Genomic DNA, 24183 nt, shown 5'->3' with positions numbered 1-24183 from the left:
GGTTTTGAAAGGAATTCGCATCAAATTCCAGCAGCATCTCCTTCCAAACAGCATCTCCTTTCCCTATTGATCCTGGTCCTTTTCCAGCTGGCAAACTCCAGTCTCCATCCCGACTTTTTGTTTAAACAGCCTGGAATTCCTCCGTGGGTCCTCTCGATGCCTTTTCCTGCCTCCCACTCCATCTACCTGCTGGATTTCTGGCTTGGGATCATCCTGCTCCAGGCCCTCAGCAAGGGGCCATTCCCCGGTTTTGGGGTGAAAGGCGGAGTGTTGGGAATAAATACATTTAAGGCAAAACAGGGCAGTGCAGAGAGGGGGAATTTTGGGAAAATCTCCGGTTTTGGCTGCCAGCCGCTGCCAGCCCGGTGTGGAAGTGCAGGAGCAGCCCCTCCTGGGTGGCTGCCAGCCCCTGGCACGGTCGGGATTGGGATTTCGAGGAGCCAGAGCAGCTCGGGTTTCACGGTCCTGCTGTAGATGGAGAGAGGGGGATGGTGGGGAGGGAGGGAGGAGACCCCCGGACCTCAAATCCCAGGGATTCTGGGATTGGGATGGATGTGGGAGGGGGATTCCCGGGGCTGGGGGGCTCCTGTGCCCCCCTGGATCCCACATCCCAAGAACTCTGGGAAAGGGATGGATGTGGGAGGAGGATTCCCGGGGCTGGGGGGCTCCTGTGCCCCCCTGGATCCCACATCCCAGGAATTCCGGGATCGAGATGGATGTGGGATGGCAATTCCTGGGGCTGGGGGGCTCCTGTGCCCCCCTTAATCCCACATCCCAAGAACTCTGGGAAAGGGATGGATGTGGGATGGCAATTCCCAGGGCTGGGGGGGCTGCTGTGTCCCCCCCGGGATCCCTCAGAGCTCTGAACACGCAACAGGTCCCGGGTTCCTCTGAGCCCCTCGTGGACAAAAATGTCCCTTTCGGAGCAGAAATGTCCCCCCTGAGCCCTCCTGGCCGTGTCCCCTCTGTGCACTGCTGTTTTCCAGCCAGGAAAACCCAGGGACGCAGCTCGTGCCACCACTGTGTCACCCCCACCCTGTCTTTCGCGAAGTGCCACCGGCATTTCAACCAAAGCTCATCCCCAGCTGGCAGCAAACCAAGCCCTGCACCCCAGTTTCCAGGTTCCATCTGCCCTGAGGAAATCGGGATGTGGGGACAGCCGGGAGTCCCTGCGGGTGGCGACAGGGGACACCCACCCAGCACGACTCCAGCCCGCTCCTGGGAAAGCGGAGCCGGCGGCGAGGGCAGGGCTTATTCCGTGATTAATTAGCTTTGTTTTGAAACAAGGAGCTGCCTCCGCAGCAGCAGCAGCAGCAGCAGGAGGAGGAAGAGGAGGAGGAGGAGGAGGAGGAATTGTTGCCGAGCGCCAGAGCCGCGTGTGCGCCGAGCCCGCCGCGCTCGGCTGCCAGAGAAAGACGTGATTGTTGTCACCGTGCCTCGCTCCCAGCCCTCCCAGTGCTCCCAGCCCTCCCAGCCCTCCGCCCCCCGCGCTCCCACCGCTCCCAGCCACAAAACCCCCGCGCCCCGGCCGGGCTCGCTCGTGGCGGAGCGGAGAGGAGGAGGAGGAGGTGGAGGAGGAGGAGGAGGTGGTGGAGGAGGAGGAGGAGGAGGAGGAGGAGGGAGAGAGAAGCCAGAGAGAAACTTGTCTTGGGGATTAATAGGAGGCAGGAGGAGGGAGAGGTGCACACAGGTAAGCTCTGGGCAGGTGTTTCCCCCCCAGGCTCTTCTCACCCTGCCTGAGCTCCCACCCGCGACGCCACGATGCTCCTGCCCTCTCCGGCCTCCCTTCCATCCCCAAAAACGTCTGCTCTTCCTCCTTTTCCCCCCTCTCCTCTTGGTTCTTCTGTCCTGCAGCGCTCTGGAGTCTTTGTTCTTTCTCTGCTCCGGTTCCAGGAGTTTCTCTCGCCGTGGGGTGGAGGAGGGGGGGGTTTGGGGGCTGTGGGGTCACAGGGAAGCCCGGGGGGTGTGACAGCGCTGCGGCCACTGCCAGGCGCTTTTTGGGGGCCATGAAGTGCCCCTTGTGTGTCCCCCACACCCCAAAGCCCAGCACGTTGGGCTCTGCAGCCAAACTGGGGGCGCCGGGGGCCGGAACTGGGGGAGCCGGGGGGGCTGCACAGCCCCGGCCATGCCCAGGACAATCCCTGCCTTGGGAAGCAGGAGGGAAAACAAGCGAGGAAAGGGAGAGGCCGAGAGGAGAAGGAGGGACACCTCCGGAGCCAGGAATGCCACCAGGAGCCTCCGGGGACATCGGGGCACCTTGTCCTGCCTGCGGCAGGGGCTGAGCAGCCGGGCGGGGCTTGGGGGGAGGCTCTGGGGGGCTGCTCCCATCTCCCCGTGCCGGAGTGGGAACGGGGAGTGTTGGAAGGGACCGGAGCGGGGTGGGAGCGAACAGCCCGACAGCTCCAGGGCCGCTTCCAACCCGCTGCTTTTCTGCCCAAAATGTAGGTGGTAAAGCCCTTCTTTCCTGCCTGGATCGCACCGAGCATTCCCAGGGCATGTAATCCCACTTTTCCTGCCCGGAGCCAGCTCAGCTCCAGGTGGGAGGGGAGGTGCAGCCCCCTCCCCGCGGGGGTCCCGTTTGGAGCCGGCTCTTTGTCCCCACGGGAAGAGCAAGCGGGAAATGATGTTCGCCGAAATCCTGGGAAAAAAAGGGTTTTGTTACTGGGAAGAGGCTCATCCCAAACCTGTCCTTGCCCGCCGGCTGGAGAGGTTTAGGGAAAAGCAGCTCCAAAGCAAAACATGGGAATGCATCCCGCTGGCGCGCGGCTCGTGAGGGCTTGGAAACTTCCCTGGGATCCTCCAATCCTGGGATCCTGGCATCACGGGATCCTCCAATCCTGGGATCATGGGATCCTGGCATCACGGGATCCTCCAATCCTGGGATCATGGGATCCTGGCATCATGGGATCCTCCAATCCTGGGATCATGGGATCCTGGCATCATGGGATCCTCCAATCCTGGGATCATGGGATCCTGGCATAATGGGATCCTGGGATCCTGCAACCCTGTCATCCTGCAATCCCGGGGTCGTGGGATTCTGGGATCCTGTGATCACGGGATTCTGGGATCCCGCGATCCCGGCCCTGCCTCGTGTGGCGGCCAGGGCATCCCAGAGCCGCCTCCCGGGCAGCGCAGCGCCCTTTCCTGGGACAGCCAGAATGCGGGAATTCTCTCCCTGCTCCCCGGGGAACGAGGGATCAGCGCTTCCAGCCCGGGAAGAGATCAAAGCGCAGCCGTGGGAGGCTTTCCCTGCCCTTGGAAGAGGCTGGAGAGGAGGGAATGAGGCGTCGGAGCCGTTTCCCAGCCTGAGGGAGAAGCGGAGCGGGGCGAGGCGGCTGCTTGGGGGGGCGAGCGGGGCGTGTGTGGGGTCCGGGCCGGCGGCGCTTTGGCAGCCAGGATCCGCTTTTGTCCCTGTCCAGCCATTCCCACTGCGTGTGGCAGCGGGATCCGAGCCGGGAGCGGCGCTGGGAAGGGTCGGAACACGCAGGGAGGGAGGAATTGCTGAGACCGAGGGAGCAGCGGGAAGGTGCTCCCGGCCAGGGCCGCCTTCCCACGGGCGCTGCCGCGGGAGGAGGGAGCAGAGGATGGGATGAGCCTTTGGGAAGGATCCCGGGGACTGTGGGGACCCGGGAGCAGAGGACGGGATGAGCCTTTGGGAAGGATCCCGGGGACTGTGGGGACCCGGGAGCAGAGGACGGGATGAGCCTTTGGGAAGGATCCCGGGGACTGTGGGGACCCGGGAGCAGAGGACGGGATGAGCCTTTGGGAAGGATCCCGGGGATTCTGGGGACCCTCCTGGCAGGAGCCCCGCGCTGTTGTCGCCTGGCTGAGCCCTGGCGGGTGTCACCAATCCCTGCATGGACACAGCGCCATCCCAGCGGGAATGCGGCAGGAACCCAGTCCCGGCTCCAGCCCGGCTCCGCTGGGAAAGGGCTGGGAAAGGGCGAGAACCGCGGGGTTGTTGCGTCAGGGCTGCGCTTCCCAAGGGACCCCGGCGATGCCTGGGTGACAGCCTGGCTGCCCTCCCCCTTTTCCACGATTCCCAGCGCTCCGGAGCTGCCGGATGACGAGCTCCGTGTTGGGTCAGGCTCTCGCAGAGACACGAGCGGTGTTGGACGCGAGGGAAGCCAAGGAAGGAGCTTTGCCCGATCCCTGTGGTTATTTTTATCTTGCTCTCCTTGTTCTGCTCCGACATTCCCGCTCCCAGGCTGGAAGGGGGCTTTTCCCCCACCAGGGATGATGGGAATTGCGGGAATGCGCGAGACGAGCTAACAACGAGCTGGAAAGGGGCCCTGCTCCAGCCATCCAGGCTTTTCCTGCCTCTCCCAGAGTTAAAATTCCCTTTATCCCTCTGCGGGAGCGGGATCTTGGACAAATACCCGGATCCAGCTGCTCGCTCTCCCCTCACCGCTGCAGGAGGCACCGGAGGGACAAGGAGGGGACTTCGCCGGTGACAAATCCCCCGCGGTGACCTTTGCACGGCTCCCTCTCGCCCCGGGGTGGCGGCTTCTCCCTGCCCTTGGCGCCCATCCCGGGGCTGGCAGCCAGCGCCGCTGCGAGCTGGGGGTTACTGGGATGCAGGGAAGAGAAACTATGTGCAAAGCAAACCCCAGTGGCATTCGGGGCTGGAATTTCCAGCTGTTGCACCGGTTTTTTGGTTTTTTTTCATCCATTGTAGCTGGGATGGCTGAGGAAGCAGCTGCCTCCTTCTGGGAAAAGCCCCGGGATCTGTTGGGTGCCTTGGCCTTGCAGCCAGGCCGAGCTCAGCGGCTGGGGAGGTGTCAGGATTGGTTTTATCCATGAATTGAGCCTTTTTTCCACGCCAGGCCGTCGGTTTCCTGAATTCCTCCGTTGCTCCATGACTTAACTTCGTTCCAGTGGCACGGATTCCTTGTGGGCAGCTGGAATCGGAGCTGCCCCGTCCGTCGGGGAGGGGAGGCTGGCAGGGCAGGGGCTCCGGTGGGATCAGGGGGTGGGATTTGGGAATTCTGCTCCTGGCACTCATGCCGGTAAATCCGACTGGATGGAGAACAGACTTCCAGCTTTTCCAGGTCCTGGGAGAGCTGGCTTGGAACCTTCCAGCGATTGTGATGTTGCGGTGGCCCCAGGCTCGTTGCATCCCTGTTTTTTTTGGGAATGTCACTGCTTTGCTGCAGTTTGCTTGGGAGTGGGTCCTGCTTTCCCGAGGCAGGCTGGTGCCCGGCACAGGGGAAGGGTGGTGGCAGTGTCACAGGGCTGGGACAGTCCCCGTGGGGGGGGATAAAAGGGGCAGCGTCAGCCTCCCGCCACTGTTCTGTCTGTGCTGACAGAATCCCACAGGATGTTGTCACCCTCCAGCCGGGATTCCTGGCTCGGGTGGCTGTTCCCTCTCTCCGGGTCCCCAAACATCTGGGGTGTCAAATCCTCGTGTGGAGGGCACGGGGCAGGCTCAGCGGGGTGACAGCACTGCCCTGTCCCCCACCCTGCTGGGACATTGCTGGGTGGGCTCAGTGGATCCAACACCTGGATCCCAGCGTGTCCTGGCTGGAATATTGTGTCCTGGATGGAAGATCACCTCCCAGCTGCTCCCTCCCCTCTGCACCGGGCCAAGCTCAGACCTCAGCCCCCGCCGCTCCCTCGGGCGTTTGTGGGGTTTAAAATCCAGGATCTGGAGCAGAGGAAAAACCCCATGGAAAGCTCTGGGACCCCATGGAAAGCTCTGGGACAACACGGAGAGAGATCCATGTGCTGTGGCCAGGGAAGGAGCAGGATGCTGATGGAATGGGAAGGGCACTGCACAAACAGCAGATTCCTGTCACGGATTTTCCCATTTTCCAGACACTGAACACGGAATGCGGGGACGGGATCACATCCATCCCCAACCAGGACCTGCTGCAGCTCTGCTGGGCTCAGGATCCGGCAGCTCTGGGCTCTGCTGGCTCCTTCCCTGCTCCTCCCTTCCCCCAGCGAGATGCCAGAGCCCTGATGGAAAGCAGCCGGCTCGGGAGGCGCGCGGGGTTAACCAGAGCCAGATGGGAGCCGGGAGGAACAGGCTGGGCCTGCAGGAGGGGCGAAAACAGGATCTTTTCCTGGAGAAAGTCAACTCCTTGGAGCCCCAGGAAAGCGTGGGATCGCTCCAGAGGGAGTTGGGGCTGGCAGAGGTGGCCCTGGAAGAGGGTGACCCACCCAGGGTGGGATGCAGATCCTGCTGGAAAGCAGCAGGGGGTTGGTGTGGCCGGTTCCCGGGTTGGGAGGGGGCTTTTTCCCCTCCAGGGATGATGGAAACTGGAGATTCCAGGCGTGAGGAGAGCTGGCAATGGGCTGGAAAGGGAGGATGGGCACAGAATCCCACTCTGCTGTGCTGGATGGGACAGCTGGAAGTGCCGGATTTCCCCCCAGAATTGGCACCAGCCGCTCCAGCAGCTCCAAAGGCTTTTCCCATCTCAGCAGCACTTTCCCTTCCATTTCCCTTCCTCCTCTGGTTTCCCTCATTTTCCCCTCTCTCCGCTGTCTCCGAGCTCCTTCCCGCCCTCCCTCTGCCTCGCTCTGATCCTGCCGGGGTGATGAATCCCACTGGGAAAAGCCTGGTGAGCCCCCAGGGTCCGTGCCCAGGAATCCCACCCTGATCCCAGCCTGCTCCATCTGGGGAATGTGGAACCATCCAAACTCCAAACCCCACCTGCACGGAGCTCCTCTGCTGCATCCCTCCATCCTCCGAGGCAGCAGCTGGAGAATTCCCAGAAAATCCAGCAAGGATGACCAAGGAGCTGCTGTTCCAAGGCAGCAGCAGGGATGGGACAGGGTGATAAGGAGCCAGGGAAGAGGGAGAGGTGACAAGAGACGATGTCCAGGAGAAACTTTCTGCCTTGGAGCACACAAACCTCGCCTGATCCCTCCCAGTCTCCCGCTGTGACTCTTCCCAAATAGTGACGGAGCTGGAGGGGCTGGATGGGTTCTCTGGGCAGCACGGGGAGCTGTAGATCCAAACCCCTGTGTTGTTCCCACTTTGGGAATGCCCTTTCCATCCCAGGGCCTGGCAGAGGGGCTGTTCCTCATCCCAGAGCCATCCGTCCCTCCTGTCCCGTTCACCGCTGCCGCATTCCCGGCACTTTTCCACCGCCAGTTTCCTGTGGAATCGTTGATTTGCTGTCCCGAGTGCCAAGGGAAGCCCAGCCCATCCAGGTGCCTGAAGGGCTGGGCCATCCTTCGGGAAGAGGGGATGGAAGCGGCCTCTGGGGAGGGCCCAGGCGCTGCAGGGTGGAAAAAGGAAATAAAAACCCAAATTAAAAAAAAAACCACCACCAACAACAACATTCCCCATGGATAATGGTGTGGCAGGGAGAGGAATTCCATGGATAGTGGTGAATGAGAGAGGAATTCCATGGATAACAGTGAGCCAGAGGAATTCCATGGATAATGGTGAGGCAGGGAGAGCAATTCCATGGATAACGGTGACCCAGAGGGATCATATGGATAATCATAAATGAGAAAGGAAATCCATGGATAATGGTGAGGCAGGGAGAGGGATCCCATGGATAACAGTGAGACAGATGGATCCCATGGATAATGGTGAGCTAGAGACATCCCATGGATAATAATGAACGAGAGAGGAATTCCACGGATGATGGTGAATGAGAGGGATCCCATGGATAACGGTGGGGCAGGGAGAAGAATCTCAGGGGTAATGATGAGCAGAGGAATTCCATGGATAGCGGTGAGCCAGGGAGAGGAATTCCATGGATAATGGTGAGCCAGGGAGAGGAATTCCATGGATAGTGGTGAGCCAGGGAGAGGAATTCCATGGATAATGGTGAATGAGAGGGATTGCATGGATAACGGTGGGGCAGGGAGAAGAATCTCAGGGATAATGATGAGCAGAGGAATTCCATGGATAATGGTGAGCCAGGGATAAGGACCTCAGCGACTCCCGCTCTGGGGAGGGGCTGGATTGGAAGATGACCTCCAGCAGGAAGGGGAGAGGAAGGCAGGCGGCAGAGACGAGGGACAAACCCCTGCGTGCCAGCGGTGGGGAGGTGCCAATTCCTCAACCGGCCCCTTCCCAACCCCTCTCCCCGTGTCCCTGCAGGAAAACACCCGGACCATGAAGGCGGCCCTCGCGTTCCTTCTCCCACTGGTGCTCGCGCTGGTGCCGGCGGGCAGCGGGCAGCGGCGGAAACCCCCGCGCAGGCCCACGCGGCCGCCCGCGCCCTTCGAGGAGCCGGCGGAGCCCACGGAGCTGCCCCCTCCCCTCCCTCCGGGCCCGCCGTCCGTCTTCCCCGACTGCCCGCGGGAATGCTACTGCCCGCCCGACTTCCCGTCGGCGCTGTACTGCGACAGCCGCAACCTGCGCACGGTGCCGGTGATCCCGCCGCGCATCCACTACCTGTACCTGCAGAACAACTTCATCGCCGACCTGCCCGAGGAGTCCTTCCGCAACGCCACCGGCCTCAAATGGGTCAACCTGGACAACAACCGCATCCGCAAGGTGGACAGGAAGGTGCTGGAGAAGCTGGAAAACCTCATCTTCCTCTACATGGAGAGGAACCAGCTGAAGGAGGTGCCCGCCTTCCTGCCGCCCAACCTGGAGCAGCTGCGGCTCAGCAGGAACCAGATCTCCAAGATCCCCGCCGGCGTCTTCAACAAGCTGGAGAACCTGGTGCTGCTGGACCTGCACCACAACAAGCTGAGCGACGGCGTCTTCAACAAGAACACCTTCAAGGGGCTCAAGAACCTCATGCAGCTCAACCTGGCCCACAACATCCTGAGGAAGATGCCCCCCGGCGTGCCCAGCGCCATCCACCAGCTCTTCCTGGACAGGAACAACATTGAGGACATCCCCAGCGATTATTTCAAGGAGTTTCCCAACCTGGCTTTCATCCGGCTCAACTACAACCAGATCTCGGACAAGGGGCTGCCCAAAAATTCCTTCAACCTCACCAACCTGCTGGTGCTGCACCTGGCCCACAACAAGCTCACCAACGTGCCCTTCATCAGCCCCAAGCTGGAGCACCTCTACCTGAACAACAACTCCATCGAGAGTGAGTCCCACGCGGGTTGGCTGGGGGATGCGGGGAGGTTTTTCGGGGAGAAGAACCTTGGAAAGGTCGTTTCACACCCGGTGGGATGCGATGCCTTCCAAGGGGGAAGCGGTGGTGGGATGAGGTGGGAGCTGCAAGGGTGGAGGGAGGATCTGGGTGGAAGGGGAGGAGCAGAGTGAAATCCCCCCCCGGTGCTGCAGGACTTTTCCCAGCTGTCTTCTTTGGGGCCACCTGCCCTTGGAAGGGCTCTTTCCCTGGCAAAAATCGGGATATGCAACGAGGAGAGCCTGGGCGCATATTTTGGGAACAGATGCCAAACACAAGGCTGGGGATGGTGAGGAAACATCCCAGAGCGGGGAAGGAACGGGGAGAACAAGGCTGCCGTGGAGGCAGAGCAGCCAGGGCTGTCTCACACCATTCCAGGGAAATCCAGCTGCAAGTCCATGGGACAGGAGCCTGGGATGTGTGGAAACAGAGCGAGCACAGAGTGGGAGACAGAATCCCACTGCATTCCCATTCAGCTTTCCAGCGCCTAAAGGGGCTCCAGGAGAGCTGGAGACAGACTTGGGATGAGGGATGGAGGAACGGGACACAGGAAATGGCTTCCCACCTCCAGAGGGCAGGGATGAGTGGGATATTGGGAAGGAATTCTTCTCTGGGAGAGAAGTGAGGGGCTGGGATGGAATTCCTGGAGAAGCTGTGGCTTCCCCATCCTTGGAAGTGTCCAAGGCCAGGCTGGACGGGGCTTGGAGCAACCTGGGACAGTGGAAAGTGTCTCTGGGTGATCTTTATGGTCCCTTCCAACCCAAACCATTCCAGGATTCCTGGTCTCCCTGGATGTCTCCTCTGTTGGAGCTCCTGCTGTGACCACAACTGCCTCCAACGCTCCTTAATCTGAATTTTGATCAAACACCACCAAATCTGAGCCGGGAGGGACCTTGGGGTGCAGGTGGTGACCCCTGCTGGCTTCCCACAACCCCAGGATCCGAGTGCTGCTGGGGTTTTCCATGACAGGAATCCCGTGCACGCCCTGACCCAGCTTTTCCTCACCTGTTTTCCCCGGTTTTTAGAAGGTTCCCATCCCTGGAGCTGGGTGCTGACATCAGAATCCCGGGGTTTATTTTCCATAACGCGTGCCCCGGCTGGGCAGGGACACGTGGAATTCCAAGGCGAGCAAAGAGCCGGGTTCTGACGTTACCTCCGGCATGACAGGGCTGGAGCAGGATTCCTTGATGTTTTTTTGGGAAGCTCAGGGCCGGCTCGGCAGGTTCCGGGAGCGGGATGATCCCTTTTCTCTCCGGAATGCCACCGCATCCCTCGCTGCGCTCCGCAGGAACGTGACCTACTTCGCTCCTGATCAAAAGCCAGATTTTCCCTCTTGCTGGGGCTTTGAGCAGCCTGGGATTGTCCCTTTCGGTGGCAAACCAACCCCAATTTGGGGTTCAATAACAGGGGGGGATTAAAAAATCCCTGTCCACGTTCCCTTTTCCCTAAACCACACCCTGCTCTTCCTCCTGCCCACATTCCCCTTTCCCTGACCCACATCCTGTTCTTCCTCCTCTCCACATTCCCTTTTCCCTATACCACATCCCGCTCTTCCTCCTGCCCACATTCCTCTTTCCCTAACTTGAATCCTGTTGTTCCTCCTGCCCACATTCCCCTTTCCCTAACCCACACCCCATTCTTCCTCCTTTCCACATTCCCCTTTCCCTGACCCACACCCGGCTGTCCACGTTCCCTTTTCCCTAATCTGCATCCCACTCTTCCTCCTCTCCACATTCCCCTTTCCCTAACCCACACCCCATTCTTCCTCCTTTCTGCACTCCCCCTTCCCTGACCCACACCCGGCTGCCCACATTCCCTTTTCCCTAACCTGAATCCCACTCTTCCTCCTCTCCACATTCTCCTTTCCCTGACCTGAATCCCACTCTTCCTCCTCTCCACATTCCCTTTTCCCTAACCCACACCTGGCTCTTCCTCCTCTCCACATTCCCCTTTCCCTGACCTGAATCCCACTCTTCCTCCTCTCCACATTCCCTTTTCCCTAACCCACATCCCGTTCTTCCTCCTCTCCACGTTCCCTTTCCCCTGACCCGCTCCCCGCTGTTCCTCCTGCGCCCGCAGAAATCAACGGCACGCAGATCTGCCCCACCTCGCTGGTGTCCATCCAGGATTTCTCGCCCTCCGACCTGGACAGCGTCCCCCGGCTCCGCTACCTGCGGCTGGACGGGAACCTCCTGAAGCCGCCCATCCCTCTGGACCTGATGCTGTGTTTCCGCCTGCTGCAGTCCGTGGTGTTTTAGCCCTGCCCCGCCTCTCCCAGGCCCGGCTTTGCTCGGACGTTTCACCCCCGACACGTGGGACCCTCTCTCCTCCCTCTGCCCCTGCTCACTCCCCGCCTCCATCCTCCTCCTCTCCCCCGTCCGCCCCTTTTCCTGCCCTGCAGGGACGCTGGTGGCTCCCTGGGGACCGCTCGGTGCAGGACAGCGCCGTGTCCCGCCTGCCACCGCAGGTCACAGCTCCCTGTCCTTGTCCCCCAGGCCCAGCCCGGAGCCGGCTCCGTCTCTCCCTCGGGGGTTGGGGCCGGTCCGGGTGGAGCTGCTGGGCTCGGGCGTGTCCCTGCTCCTGGGGAGCCATTCCCGCTGGATTTTGGAGCGGGGATGGGATGGAGTTGAGAGCGGTGGGATCCGTGGAAGGGGAGGGAGGATGGACAATCAGGCCATCCCAGGGGATGGGGACACTCCTGTCACCCTTCTGGAGAGCTTTGGCTCCACATTTCTCTGCAGGAGGAGGATCCAAATCCCTCCTGGAGCTGTGGATCTGCCGGGATGGAGCAGGGAGGGGCACACCTTCCACACCCCCTGGGCAAGAGCAGACCCTGCCTGGCTTCAAATGCCCCATCCCAGCACCGATCCATGGGGCCACAGCCCCATCCCAAAATCCTGCATAATTCCCTGTAAAATCTGAGGATGCAGGGCCACATCTGTGGGGCCACAGCCCCATCCCAAAATCCTGCACCCTTCCCTCCGAGATCTGAGGATTCAGGGCCACATCCACGGCTCAGTTTCTCTCCGGAGCCAATGACACATGGCTGAGTTTTGCCTTTTTTTTTATTAGAAATAAAAGGAAGGGAGAAGAAAAGGGAAGAATCATCCTTTGGAAGGGCTATTTTTATCCCTGCTCTTCCCCATCCTCACATGTATCGCTTCCCCCCCCCTTAGCTGTACCTGCATTTATAGGGTGTCCGGGTTTAGGGGGGATTATTCTCTTCTTTTCTTCCTGAGTCTCAGGATTTGGATTTAAAGGCCGAGCATTAGAGAGGAAAAAAAAAAAAAAAATCAAAATCCAACTGCAACGAGCATTAAATAAACCAAAGAAAGCTCCTTTGTGTCCAGCCAGCAGAACTGACCCTTCCCGGGATGGCCACGGACGGGCACCGTGTCCTAATCCCTGCAGCTGGCACAGGGATGCTCCCCTTTCTCCATTAATTAAAACCTCGTGCTAATTAAGGAGGGTTTTTTCCTGATGATCAAATCTCCCTTCCAGCTCTCCCTGCAGTTGGGTGGGACAGGTTTCAGCCCTAAACCCGGACGGAGCCCCCTGGATTTATATATATTTATATCTGATGTGTATATAGACTGGTAGAATGTACAGATGTTCCTAACGCCACGTGTACCTCCCGACCCGGCAACTTTATGGGATTTTCACTCCCACTCCCCGCAGCAGTGGAAATAAAATCATTCACAAGGGACCCTGAGCCTCTCCCTGATCCATCCTCGCCTTCCTCAGGCGCTGCTTCACCCAGCAGCAAAATCTCCTCGCCTGGGGATGACTCTCCCAAAGTTTTTGGGGGTTGGTGGGCTTGGGGTTTTAGCTGGAGTGATGCTGAATTGGGGAAGGAATTCTTGGCTGGGAAGGGCTGGGATGGAATTCCCAGAGAATCCCTGGATGCCCCTGGATTCCTGGAAGTGTCCAGGGTCAGGTTGGAGCAGCCTGGGCTGGTGGAAGGTGTGCCTGCCCATGGGATGGGATTTAAGGTCCCTTGACCCCAAAGCAGGGTTTGAGGGTCAGCCCTGGTGTCCAAGCTGGTGTCACACCTGCAGGCCAGGTTCCTGCCCCACGTGCCTTCCCTTAATGAGCATCCCTGCTAATTAGGAGAGCCTCATCCTGGCTGCGAGGCTGTGACACCGAACATCGGGGTGGGTGACAACCACGAGCTGCCCCCACAGCACCAGGGGAAGCCCTACAAACCTCCCCGGGGTGAATTTCCTGGTGGGAGCAGCGTGGAGATCTCCAAGGCTGCTCTCCCAGCCCCGGCAGCAGCCGGGATCCACCACGGGGCTCTGAAATCTGGGATGCAGGGACACATCTGTGGGGCCACAGCCCCAATCCCAAAATCCTGCATCCACCCACATCTGTGGGGCCACAGCCCCATCCCAAAATCCTACAAAATTCCCTGTAAAATCTGGGGTCACATCCATGGGGTTACAGCCCGATCCCAAAATCCTGAATCCTTACCTTTAGAATCTGAGGATTCAGGGACACATCCATGGGTCACAGCCCCCTTCCAGCATCCTGCAAAATTCCCTGTAAAATCTGGGGTCACATCCATGGGGTTACAGCCCGATCCCAAAATCCTGAATCCTTACCTTTAGAATCTGAGGATTCAGGGACACATCCATGGGTCACAGCCCCCTTCCAGCATCCTGCAAGATTCCCTGTAAAATCCTACATCCACATCTATGGGGTTACAGCCCCATCCCAAAATCCTGAATCCTTCCCTTTAAAATCTGAGGATTCAGGGAAACATCCATGGGGTCACGGCCCCATCCCAGCATCCTGCATCCTTCCCTGTAAAATCTGGGATTTGGGGCCACATTTATGGGGTCACAGCCCCATTTCAGTATCCTGCATCCTTCCCTGTAAAATCTGGGATTTGGGGCCACATTTATGGGGTCACAGCCCCATTTCAGTATCCTGCATCCTTCCCTGTAAAATCTGGGATTCGGGGCCACATCCATGGGGTCACAGCCCCATCCCAAAATCCTGCATCCTTTCCTCTGAGATCTGAGGATTCAGGGACACATCCATGGGGCCACAGCCCCATTCCAGCATCCTGCATCCTTCCCTGTAAAATCTGGGATTTGGGGCCACATTTATGGGGTCACAGCCCCATTTCAGTATCCTGCATCCTTCCCTGTAAAGTCTGGGATTCGGGGCCACATCCATGGGGTCACAGCCCCTCTCCAAGCCCCTCTCCCACGCCGGCAGCAGCGGGATCCGCGGCGGGGCTGGGGCTGCGCGTGTTCCCACACGAGCGGGGTGGGTGGGTGGCGGCAGCGGCTCCTCCTCCTCCTCCTCCTCTTCCTCCTCCTCCTCCTCCTCCTCCTGCGCGTCCCCTCCGCGTCCCCAGAGCCGCTCCTGCTGCCGCTCCCCCGCGCGAATCCCGAGCGCAGAGGGAGGGCGGCTGCGGGGGAAGGTGTGAGGATGTGGGATGGGGCGGGGGGCCGCTCCCGGGGGGGCTGAGCGGGTCCGTGTGCGTTTGTGGGGTACAGAGCAGGCACCCCCCCCCCCAGCCCCCTCCCCGCAATCCCCATGGTGAACCCCCCCACTCCCAGCCGGGTTTTCCCTCCCGGGGGAATCGGAGCCATCTCCCATTGGAGCTGAGCACCCCAAAGCTGCTCCCTGCAAAGCCTCGGTGCCCCCGTGGGGTTGGGATTGGGGCTGGGAGCGTGGGAAGCTGCTCCTGTGGGGTCACGGGCAAGGCTGGGACCCCTCATTAGTGGGGTTAGAGGGGTTGGGGCCCCTCAGCTGCTGGTCCCAGGGGCTGGGTCCCCTCCCCAGGGGGATCAGGGATTGGGATCAGGGGGAATTCTGGCTCCACTCAATCCCCCGTGCAGCTGGCGACCCCCCAACCCCTTCTGGGGGTGCTGAGCAGGGACCTCCCGCTCTGAGGGGTTGGCACCGACCCTTTGGGGGATGCCGGGCACTGAGGGACATTTGGGATTGTGGCAGGAGCACAGGGACCTTCCAGGTGACACCGTCCGTGCAGGGAATGCTGAGGGGGACAAGGGGAGGCTTGTGGGGACAAGGATAGGGCATCATTCCCGGGGCCAGGACAGAAAAGCAAAGACCCCAAAGACCCCATTGCCCTGGGGACCCTTCACCCCTGGGAACCCTTCACTGTCCTGGGGACCCTTCACTCCTCGGGACCCCTTCAGCCCCGGAGACCCCTTCATCTTTGGAGACCCCTTCATCTTTCTTCACCCCTGGGGACCCCACTGCCCGGAGGACCCCACTGCCCTTTGGGACCCTTCACCCCTGGGGACCCCTTCACCCTTTGGGACCCTTCACCCCAGGGAACCCCACTGCTCTTTGGGACCCTTCAACCCGGGGGACCCCTTCACCCTTTGGGACCCTTCACTCCTGGGGACCCCACTGCCCAGGGGACCCCACTGCCCTTTGGGACCCTTTCATCCCTGGGGACCCCTTCAACTTTTGGGATCCTTCATCCCAGGGAACCCCACTGCTCTTTGGGACCCTTCACCCCTGGGGACCCCTTCACCCTTTGGGACACTTCACCCCTGGGGACCCCTTCAACTTTTGGGATCCTTCATCCCAGGGAACCCCACTGCTCTTTGGGACCCTTCACCCCTGGGGACCCCTTCACCCTTTGGGACCCTTCACCCCTGGGGACCCCTTCACCCTTTGGGACCCTTCACTCCTGGGGACCCCACTGCCCAGGGGACCCCACTGCCCTTTGGGACCCTTTCATCCCTGGGGACCCCTTAAACGTTTGGGACCCTTCACCCCAGGGAACCCCACTGCCCAGGGAACCCCACTGCCCAGGGGACCCTGGGCCAGCCCCACCTTTCTCATCCCCGCAGCCCCCCCGGCCGCGCTGTCGCCCCCCCCCCCCCCCAGCTGCCACATCGGCTCCGTCACGGTGGCCACCGAGCCGCCTAATGAGCGGCTTAATGAAGATTAGCGGCGCTGCGTGCTGAGCGAGGGGGGCGCACGGGCGGGGGCTGGGGGCTGCGGGTGCCGCCGGTGCCCGCGGGGGGCTGGGGGGCTGCGGGGGTGTCCCCGATCGCCCCCCACCCCGAGCAGATGGGTGCGCCGGGAGGGTGGGTGGGTGCGTGGGGGGCGATGCGCCGCTGGCGGCAGGAACATTTTCGCGGCCGTGGGTGGGTGGGCACGAGGCTGCCCAGGAGGGGCTGCCGTGCTCGCCCTGCCCCTCCTGGGGTGTGCCAGCCCCGCGGTGACCTCCCCCAGGAGGGTCGTGGCCCCACGAGCTGAGCTCTGTCCCCGGGGACACAGGGGGGCGTGGAGGGGGTGTTCCCACCCCGCCCCAATGAGGGGAACAGTGCTGAGCCCCCCCCTGCACCCCCACCGGCTCCCCCTCCCCAAAAAACTCCAAAACCACCCCAGAGAGTGAAGATCGGGGGTGCTGAGCCCCCCCCTGCACCCACAGCGGCTCCCCCTCTCCAAAAAAACCCAAAACCACCCCAGAGAGTGAAGATCGGGGGTGCTCAGCCCCCCCCTGCACCCACATTGGCTCCTTGTACCCCAAAAAAGCCCCAAAACCTCCCCAGAGAGTGAAGGTTCGGGGTGCTGAGCCCCCCCTGCACCCCCATTGGCTCCTTGTCCCCCCAAAAAAAACCCCAAAACTACCCCAGAGAGTGAAGGTTCGGGGTGCTGAGCCCCCCCTGCACCCCCACCGGCTCCCCCTCCCCAAAAAACCCCAAAACCACCCCAGAGAGTGAAGGTTCGGGGTCCCGGGAGGGGAACTGGGCTGGATGAGCTCAGTGTTCGGGGGGGGGGTCTGTGCAGCCCCCCCAAACCCTGGGCTGCTCACTGTCCCCCCCCCCTCCCTGGTGGCACCACCTGGGGTGGCGCTGGCTCTGTCCCCCCCGCCCAGCGCCGTGTCCCCACCGCCCGTGGGGACACCGGGGAGCTGTCACGGCTCGTTCCCCTCCAATCCCGCCCCTGTCGGCCCCAGCTCGGGCTGCTGGAGCAGAGCCACCTCCGGGGCCGCCTGGCCCTGGGGACAATGTAAGGACCCGGCAGGGGACCGCCGGTTTGATTGGCCGCATCCCGCCTGTCCCCTCGGCCAGACCCCCGAGCAGCCCCCTCCTCCTCCTCCTCCTCTCCATGCCTTAAAAGCCGGGCAGCCCTTCCCCAGCCCCTGCAGCCCAGCGTGGCTCTCCACGCCGAGGAGGAGGAGGAAGAGGAAGAGGAAGGACAGGGGGTACGTCTGTCCTGGTTTCGTTTGGCTCCTCCAGAGCCCCCCCCGGGCTGGGACAGCTGGGGGATGGGAGGGTTTGGGGGGGGGTGCAGGGGGCTCAGCGCACTGGGAAAGGGCGGATTTGGGGGGAAAGAGCAGGAATTTGGGGGCAGCATCCTCAGGACGGAGTGAAAAAACTCTGGGCTGGGTGGTGGATTTGGAATTTGGGATTTGGGATTTAGGATTTGGGATTTGGGACTTGGGATTTGGGAGAGGCTGGAGGGGGCTGGGACCCTCCCCCTGCTCTGCCGTGGGTGTCCCACGGGAGGGGAGCTGGAGGGAGGGAATTCTGTGGGAATGGGCCCTGGAGGGTTTGGATGTAGAGCTGCCAGGACTGGGGTGGGGGGGTCCCCGTGCTGTCACACGGATCTTGTGGCCTCTGGCCTGCCAGGATGTTGGAAAAGCAGATTTAGACCGGGATTTACACCTGGATGTGGGAGCAGAAGGGGAGAGCAGCAGGTCCAGGGCCCCTGGGGCTGGTTCTCCTCAAGCTGCTGGGCTTGTTGGGCCAGTGGCCGGTTCCACCCATGGCCACGAGCGCCGTGACCCCCTCATCACCTCCCGAGTCCCTCAACACCTCCCAGTCCCTCATCCCCTCCCGACCCCTCCGTGCTCCCCGGGGCTGGGAAAGCCGGGCAGCCCCGGCAGCCCCGCGGGGCCTCTCCCGCACAGCCGAGCGTGAAATGCGCTGAAAAGGGTCACCGAGTGTCCCCAGGGCCGGGGGCTGCCTGTCCCCCCCTGGGGCTGGGGGCTGCCTGTCCCCCCCTGGGGCTGGGGGCTGCCTGTCCTCCCCAGCGTTTGGGGGCTGCCTGTCCCCTCCCGGGGCCGGGCTGCTTGTCCCCCCCACCCCGGGGCTGGCTCAGCCACATCCCAGCCCTGCATCCAGCCCTTGGTGACAATTCCAGGTCCCTTGGTGACCATTCCAGCCCTTGGTGACCATTCCAGGTCCCTTGGTGACCCATCCAGCCCTTGGTGACCATTCCAGGTCCCATCCCCAGGCGCGGTGACCCCGGCTGGGTGCAGGATGTGTCCCCTGGGCTGGCTGGGCGTGGCCAGCCTGTGCCTGGGGACACTTTGGGCTGTCCCAGCCAAGGAGAGGAGGAAGGCGGAGAAGCCCAAGGCTGAGCTGACCCTCTATGGAAACCTGGATTTGGACAACTACGAGGTGACCTTGGATAACTACGGGGACATCCTGGACCTGAGCAACTACGAGGAGCTCTACGACTACGGGGACCTTGTCCCGAAGGTGAGGGGGACACAGGAGAGCCCCTGGCTGCATCCTGGGACAGGGATTTGGTGCCAGGGACGGATGTGGCACAGCAGCTCCTGGCAGCAGCAGCCCTGGCAGCTCTCCCGGCGCTGGGGAAGGTTTTACCCGAGCCAAAGCTCTGCCAGCTCCTGGATGTGAGGATTCCTTCATCCCTCTGGGCCAGGGGGGGTTCCTTGGAGAGCTTTCCAAGAAGGAATTAATGATCCCAACCCGGTGCCTGTGACCCTGACCGGTGCCACCCACCCCGGAGGGGACGAGTCGCCCACCCTCACACCCAGCCGTGTTTGCAGATCGAGGTTGGCACCTTGGCTCCTCGCCCCAAGGACCCCAAACCCCACCCAGAGCTGGGTGAAACCACGGCTGGAACCCCAAAACCGCAGCCCCCGAGCGGTGCTGGCCCCATGTCCCCAGCGCCCATCCCCGGGCAGGGTGAGTTGTGTTCCCTTGGGATGCATCCCCACATCACACCGGTGGAGTTTTGGGGGGAAAAAAGGGGAATTTTGGTGCTGCCAGCAGCTCTTTGCAGGGTTTTGGGGTTGAGTCTGCTCGCACAGCGAAGCAGGAGGGTGGCAGAGAGAGAAATTACTGGGGAAAAAAATGAACTCCAGCAAAGCAGCGAGGCTTTAATGAGCAGAGGCTTTGCGACAGTGGCAATTAGATTAGTGACAATTAAAATCCTGCAGCGAGGATAAATATCTTTATTCCTTTTCTGTCACTCCAGGCTGGGAAAAATTAAGTGGGAGGAGAAAGGAAATTGGTGCTGAGCTGCTTTGAACCCCCCCTGGAAGGGGTGGGGGATCAGGTGTGGGGTGGGCTCGTGCTGGGGCTTTGGGGGCAGCTGGGACAGATTTTTTCTTGATCCAAAAGAATTTTCTTGAGTTCTGCTTCCTCCAGTGGGAAAATTAAGGGGGCCAGGAGAGCTTTGGGTGTAAAAAGCTGAATTTGGGGGGCTTTAATCTCCCCTCCTCCTGCAGGAGGGATTTGATCCTGGGCACTGCATTTATTAACAGTTTGGGTTTTTTTTTTTTTTTTTTGCTGGGAGTTTCTGGCCCTTCCCTGGATGATGCGGGGCTGTGGCAGCTCTGGGTGTCACCAGCTCCGTGTCCCCAGGGCAGGGTGGGCACATCCTCTCACTGTTGTGGGGTATTTTGTGGGGTCAGGGAGCTGTGACAGCTTTAATGTCATGGACTTTGTGTCCCCACAGAGTGGGCACATCCTCCTGCTGTTCTGGGGTATTTTATGGGGTCAAGGGACTGTGACAGCTCTGGGTGTCACCAGCTCCATGTCCCCATGGCAGGGTGGGCATATCCTCTCACTGTTCAGGGGTATTTTATGGGGTCAAGGGGCTGTGACAGCTCTGGGTGTCACCAGCTCCGTGTCCCCATGGCAGGGTGGGTAGATTCCGCTGTTCTGGGGTATTTTATGGGGTCAGGCAGCTGTGACAGCTCTGGTATCATGGACTCTGTGTCCCCACAGTGTGGGCACATCCTCCTGCTGTTCTGGGGTATTTTATGGGGTCAAGGGGCTGTGACAGCGCTGGTATCATGCATTCTGTGTCCCCACAGTGTGAGCATGTCCCTGTGTTGTTCTGGGGTATTTTATGGGGTCAAGGGGCTGTGACAGCTCTGGGTGTCACAGATCCATGTCCCCAGGGCAGGGTGGGAACATCCTCTCACTGTTCTGGGGTATTTTATGGGGTCAGGAGGCCGTGACATCTCCGTGTGTCACAGACCCACATCCCCACAGCCGCGTGGGCTCCTCCCGCTGTTGTGGGGTACTTTAATGGGGTCAGGGCTTGTTTCCATGCACCCCCAGGGCTGCCCAGCTGCCTGCTGTGCCTGTGCCTCGGCACCTCCGTGTACTGCGACGACGCCGAGCTGGAGCAGATCCCGGCGCTGCCCCCGGACACCGCGTACCTGTACGCCCGCTTCAACCGCATCGGGGCCATCCGCGCCGGCGACTTCAGCGGCCTCGGTGCGTCGGGGTCACCCCTCGGGGACCCCAGGAGAAAACCCCCCCCCCCCCCCGCAGCGGCCTCAGAATAGTGAAGTTAAAGAGTTTATCGGAAGAATAAGTTAAAAAGTCAAAAAAGCAGAGTTTTGTCCCGGTGGTGACGGGCGCACCCGGAATTGGATTTCTGCAGTTTTGTAAGGTTCATTAATTGGGATATTTAACAGGTGTATTTGGGGTTTGATGGTTTTATAGGGTTAATGAATTGGGGTATTTAACAGGTGTATTTGGAGTTTGATGATTTTGTAGGGTTAGTTAATTGGGATATTTAACAGGTATATCTGGGTTTTGATGGTTTTGTAGGGTTAATTAATTGGGATATTTAACAGGTATATCTGGGTTTTGATGGTTTTATAGGGTTAATTAATTGGGATATTTAACAGGTATACCTGTGTTTTGATGATTTTATAGGGTTAATTAATTGGGATATTTAACAGGTATACCTGTGTTTTGATGATTTTATAGGGTTAATGAATTGGGATATTTAACAGGTATATCTGGGTTTTGATGGTTTTATAGGGTTAATGAATTGGGATATTTAACAGGTATATCTGGGGTTTGATGGTTTTATAGGGTTAATGAATTGGGATATTTAACAGGTGCGTCCCATAGGAGGTTCAGTTTCAGTTGTTCCACCCCTGCACCAGCCCCACTCTGCCCCTCTTCTTGTTGTAGAAGATGGAATAACACCAAACCAGTATTTCAGGAATGTGTTCAGAAGGGCAGTCGATTGTTCTAGAATCTGAGAGAAAGGGTGGCAAAAGCACCAGAGCTAGCTAAGGAGCTGTAAAATAGCCACGAATACATGAAAAAATGCATAAAAATCATCACTGGCACAAGGGAAAAACCAGGATTTGGATGGGGAATGAGGAGAATAAACCTCCCTGGCTTTGTCCCTCTTCTCCTCCTGCCCTCAGAGAAGCTGAAGCGCATCGACCTGAGCAGCAATTCCATCTCGTGGGCGGACGCGGACGCGTTCCGGCGGCTGCCCAGCCTGCAGGAGCTGCTGCTGCCCGAGAACCGCCTGACGGCGCTGCCCGAGCTGCCCCGCGGCATCGTGCGCCTGGACGCCCGCCTCAACCGCATCGCCAGCGCCGGGCTGCGCCCCGAGGCCTTCCGCGTGTGTGCCGGGACAGCCGCGCCGGGGCCAGCCCGCCCGGGGCACGGCGGGTGCCGAGGGGGGCGACAAGGGGGCCAGCTACAGGGGGGGCAGATCCAGGGGGGGCAGCTCCAAGGGGGTCAGCTCCAGGGGGGGCAGATCCAGGGGGGGCAGCTCCAAGGGGGTCGGCTCCAGGGGGGGGCAGATCCAGGGGGGGCAGCTCCAAGGGGGCCAGCTACAGGGGGGGCAGCTCCAGGGGGGGCAGATCCAGGGGGGCGGCTCCAGGGAGATCAGCTCCAGGGGGGTCAGTTCCAGGGAGATCAGCTCCAGGGAGATCAGCTCCAGGGGGGTCAGTTCCAGGGGGGCCAGCTCCAGGGAGATCAGCTCCAGGGAGATCAGCTCCAGGGGGGTCAGATCCAGGGGGGTCAGCTCCAGGGGGGTCAGCTCCAGGGGGGTCAGCTCCAGGGAAATCAGCTCCAGGGAGATCAGCTCCAGGGAGATCAGTTCCAAGGGGGTCAGCTCCAGGGAGATCAGCTCCAGGGAGGCCAGTTCCAGGGGGTCAGTTCCAGGGGGGTCTGCTCTAATGGGGTTTCATCTCTATTGGGGTTTCATCTTTATTGGGGGTTCATCTCGGTTGGGGTTTCATCCCTATTGGGGTTTTATCTCTGTTGGGGTTTTATCTCTATTTGGGTTCATCTCTATTAGGGTTTAATCTCTATTGGGGTTTTATCTCTGTTGGGGTTTTATCTCTAATGGGGTTTTATCTCTAATGGGGTTTCATCCCTATTGGGGTTTCATCTCTAGTGGGGTTCATTTCCAGGGGAGTTCACCTTTAGGAGGTTCATTGGTTCATCTCTTGGGGGTTCATCTTTAGGGGGGTTCATCTCTATTGAGGTTTCATCTCTAGGGGGGTCAACTCTAGTGGGATTCATCTTTAGGGAGTTGATCTTTAGGGGTTCATCTTTAGGGAGTTCATCTTTAGGGGTTCCCCTCTGCCTTCTCCCCGCAGGACCTGAAGCAGCTGCAGTTCCTCCATCTCTCTGATAACCAGCTGGATTTCATCCCTGTGCCCCTTCCCGAGAGCCTGCGCTCCCTGCACCTCCAGGTGGGATGGGGTTTGCCTGTACCTGAGCCTAGCAGAGCCCTCATCCCCCTCCTCCTCATCCTCCTCCTCATCCTCTTCTTCCTGGTCCTGGTCCTCCTTATCCTGGGCCTAGGCCTGGTCCTGGTCCTCCTCCTCATCCCTTTGACTCAGATTTGTCCCTTTCCCTGCACCTCTAGGTGGGATGAGGTTTACCTGAGTTTAGCAGATCCCACTTCTTCCTCCTCCTCCTCCTCCTTCTCCTCCTCTTCATTGTCCTTTTCCTAGTCCTGGTCCTTTTCCTGGCTCTGGTCCTCCTGATCCTGGCTCTAGCCCTGGTCCGGGTCCTTTTCCTAGTCCTGGTCCTTTTTCTGCTCCTGGTCCTGGCCCTGGTCCTTGTCCTGGTCCGGGTCCTTTTCCTGGTTCTGGTCTTGGTCCTGGTCCTGGTCCTATTCCTGGTCCTATTCCTGGTCCCAGTCCTGGTCCCGGTCCTGCTCCTGGTCCTGCTCCTGCTCCTGCTCCTGGTCCTGCTCCTGGTCCTATTCCTGGTCCTTTTCCTGGTCCTGGTCCTGCTCCTGCTCCTGCTCCTGGTCCTGCTCCTGCTCGTGGTCCTGCTCCTCCTCTCCCGCTCCCCGTGACTCGGGTCCGTCCCTTTGCGTCCCCGCAGAACAACAACATCCAGACGATGCACGAGGACACGTTCTGTGACAGCCAGGAGCAGGGCCAGATCCGCCGGGCGCTCGAGGACATCCGCCTGGACGGGAACCCCATCAACCTCAGCCTCTTCCCCAACGCCTTCTCCTGCCTGCCCCGCCTGCCCACCGGCCGCTTCTCCTGAGCCCCCGGGGCTGCAAACGCAGCAAAGTGTTCCCAGACCCCGTCCCACAGCGCTCAGACCCTGCTGCTCCACGGAAAATGTGGCGGAAGTGGAGGTGTTCCACCCCAGGGCAAACGCATAAAAATAAAAAGAAAAGAAAATAAAGATTTTAAAACGCATTCAAAGCCTTGTTCTTGGCAGTGAGAGCAGCCGGGAGCCCTCGCGCAGCCCCAGCCCAGCAGCTTTGATTGGATTTGCAGAGATGGGATTGATGGGATTTCCCTGTGCCCCGTTTCTCCCTCCATTCCCTCCAGAGCTGTCGGAGTCCAGGACATCCCTCTGCCTGCCCTGCCTGTCTCAGGACCCTGGCAGGGAGCTCGCAGACCCTGGCACGGTGTCAAAAACACCTGTGGCTTTGATTTTAGCCCGTGGAAAAAGCTGCCAGCTCTGTGTGAGGAATTACAAACCACAAGGGTTTGAGTAGTGTGGTAGTTGAGTTAACACAGGGTGGAAAAGTGGAATTTTGGGGCTTTTTTAGAATGGGGTTCAAGAGGACAAGATGGAGGGATTTGGGCATGTCCTGACCTCCTTCTCCTTCTCCT

The 24183-nt window shown here is 60.1% G+C and overlaps 2 protein-coding genes across 2 annotated transcripts; both read left to right on the top strand.

The window, feature by feature from the left end:
* The first annotated feature begins 1636 nt into the window (after window positions 1-1636).
* On the top strand, window positions 1637-12789 carry LOC128818642 (prolargin-like). Its single transcript, XM_053998177.1, has 3 exons — window positions 1637-1690; window positions 8066-9017; window positions 11142-12789. The coding sequence occupies exons 2-3, from the start codon at window positions 8081-8083 to the stop codon at window positions 11318-11320; spliced, it is 1116 nt and encodes a 371-aa protein (XP_053854152.1). The 5' UTR covers window positions 1637-1690; window positions 8066-8080; the 3' UTR covers window positions 11321-12789.
* A 5400-nt stretch (window positions 12790-18189) lies between these two features.
* LOC128818654 (opticin-like) lies at window positions 18190-23717 on the top strand. The gene is made up of 6 exons (XM_053998191.1): window positions 18190-18550; window positions 18865-19003; window positions 20390-20548; window positions 21502-21704; window positions 22693-22788; window positions 23432-23717. Exons 1-6 carry the CDS (start codon window positions 18329-18331, stop codon window positions 23600-23602), a joined length of 990 nt encoding a protein of 329 aa, XP_053854166.1. The 5' UTR covers window positions 18190-18328; the 3' UTR covers window positions 23603-23717.
* Window positions 23718-24183: the final 466 nt, after the last annotated feature.

This window comes from Vidua macroura, chromosome 24 (assembly GCF_024509145.1).
Source record: "Vidua macroura isolate BioBank_ID:100142 chromosome 24, ASM2450914v1, whole genome shotgun sequence".
NCBI lineage: Eukaryota > Metazoa > Chordata > Aves > Passeriformes > Viduidae > Vidua > Vidua macroura.
Note: the sequence above shows the minus strand (reverse complement) of the source record. Positions and strands in the feature narration are given on the sequence as shown.

Coding starts and splice junctions, on each gene's coding strand:
- LOC128818642 (XM_053998177.1), top strand. CDS start 8,081: ATGAAGGCGGCCCTCGCGTTCCTTCTCCCACTGGTGCTCGCGCTGGTG. Junction 9,018..11,141: donor GAACAACAACTCCATCGAGA/GTGAGTCCCACG, acceptor CTGCGCCCGCAG/AAATCAACGGCACGCAGATC.
- LOC128818654 (XM_053998191.1), top strand. CDS start 18,329: ATGTGTCCCCTGGGCTGGCTGGGCGTGGCCAGCCTGTGCCTGGGGACA. Junction 18,551..18,864: donor ACGGGGACCTTGTCCCGAAG/GTGAGGGGGACA, acceptor CCGTGTTTGCAG/ATCGAGGTTGGCACCTTGGC. Junction 19,004..20,389: donor AGCGCCCATCCCCGGGCAGG/GTGAGTTGTGTT, acceptor ATGCACCCCCAG/GGCTGCCCAGCTGCCTGCTG.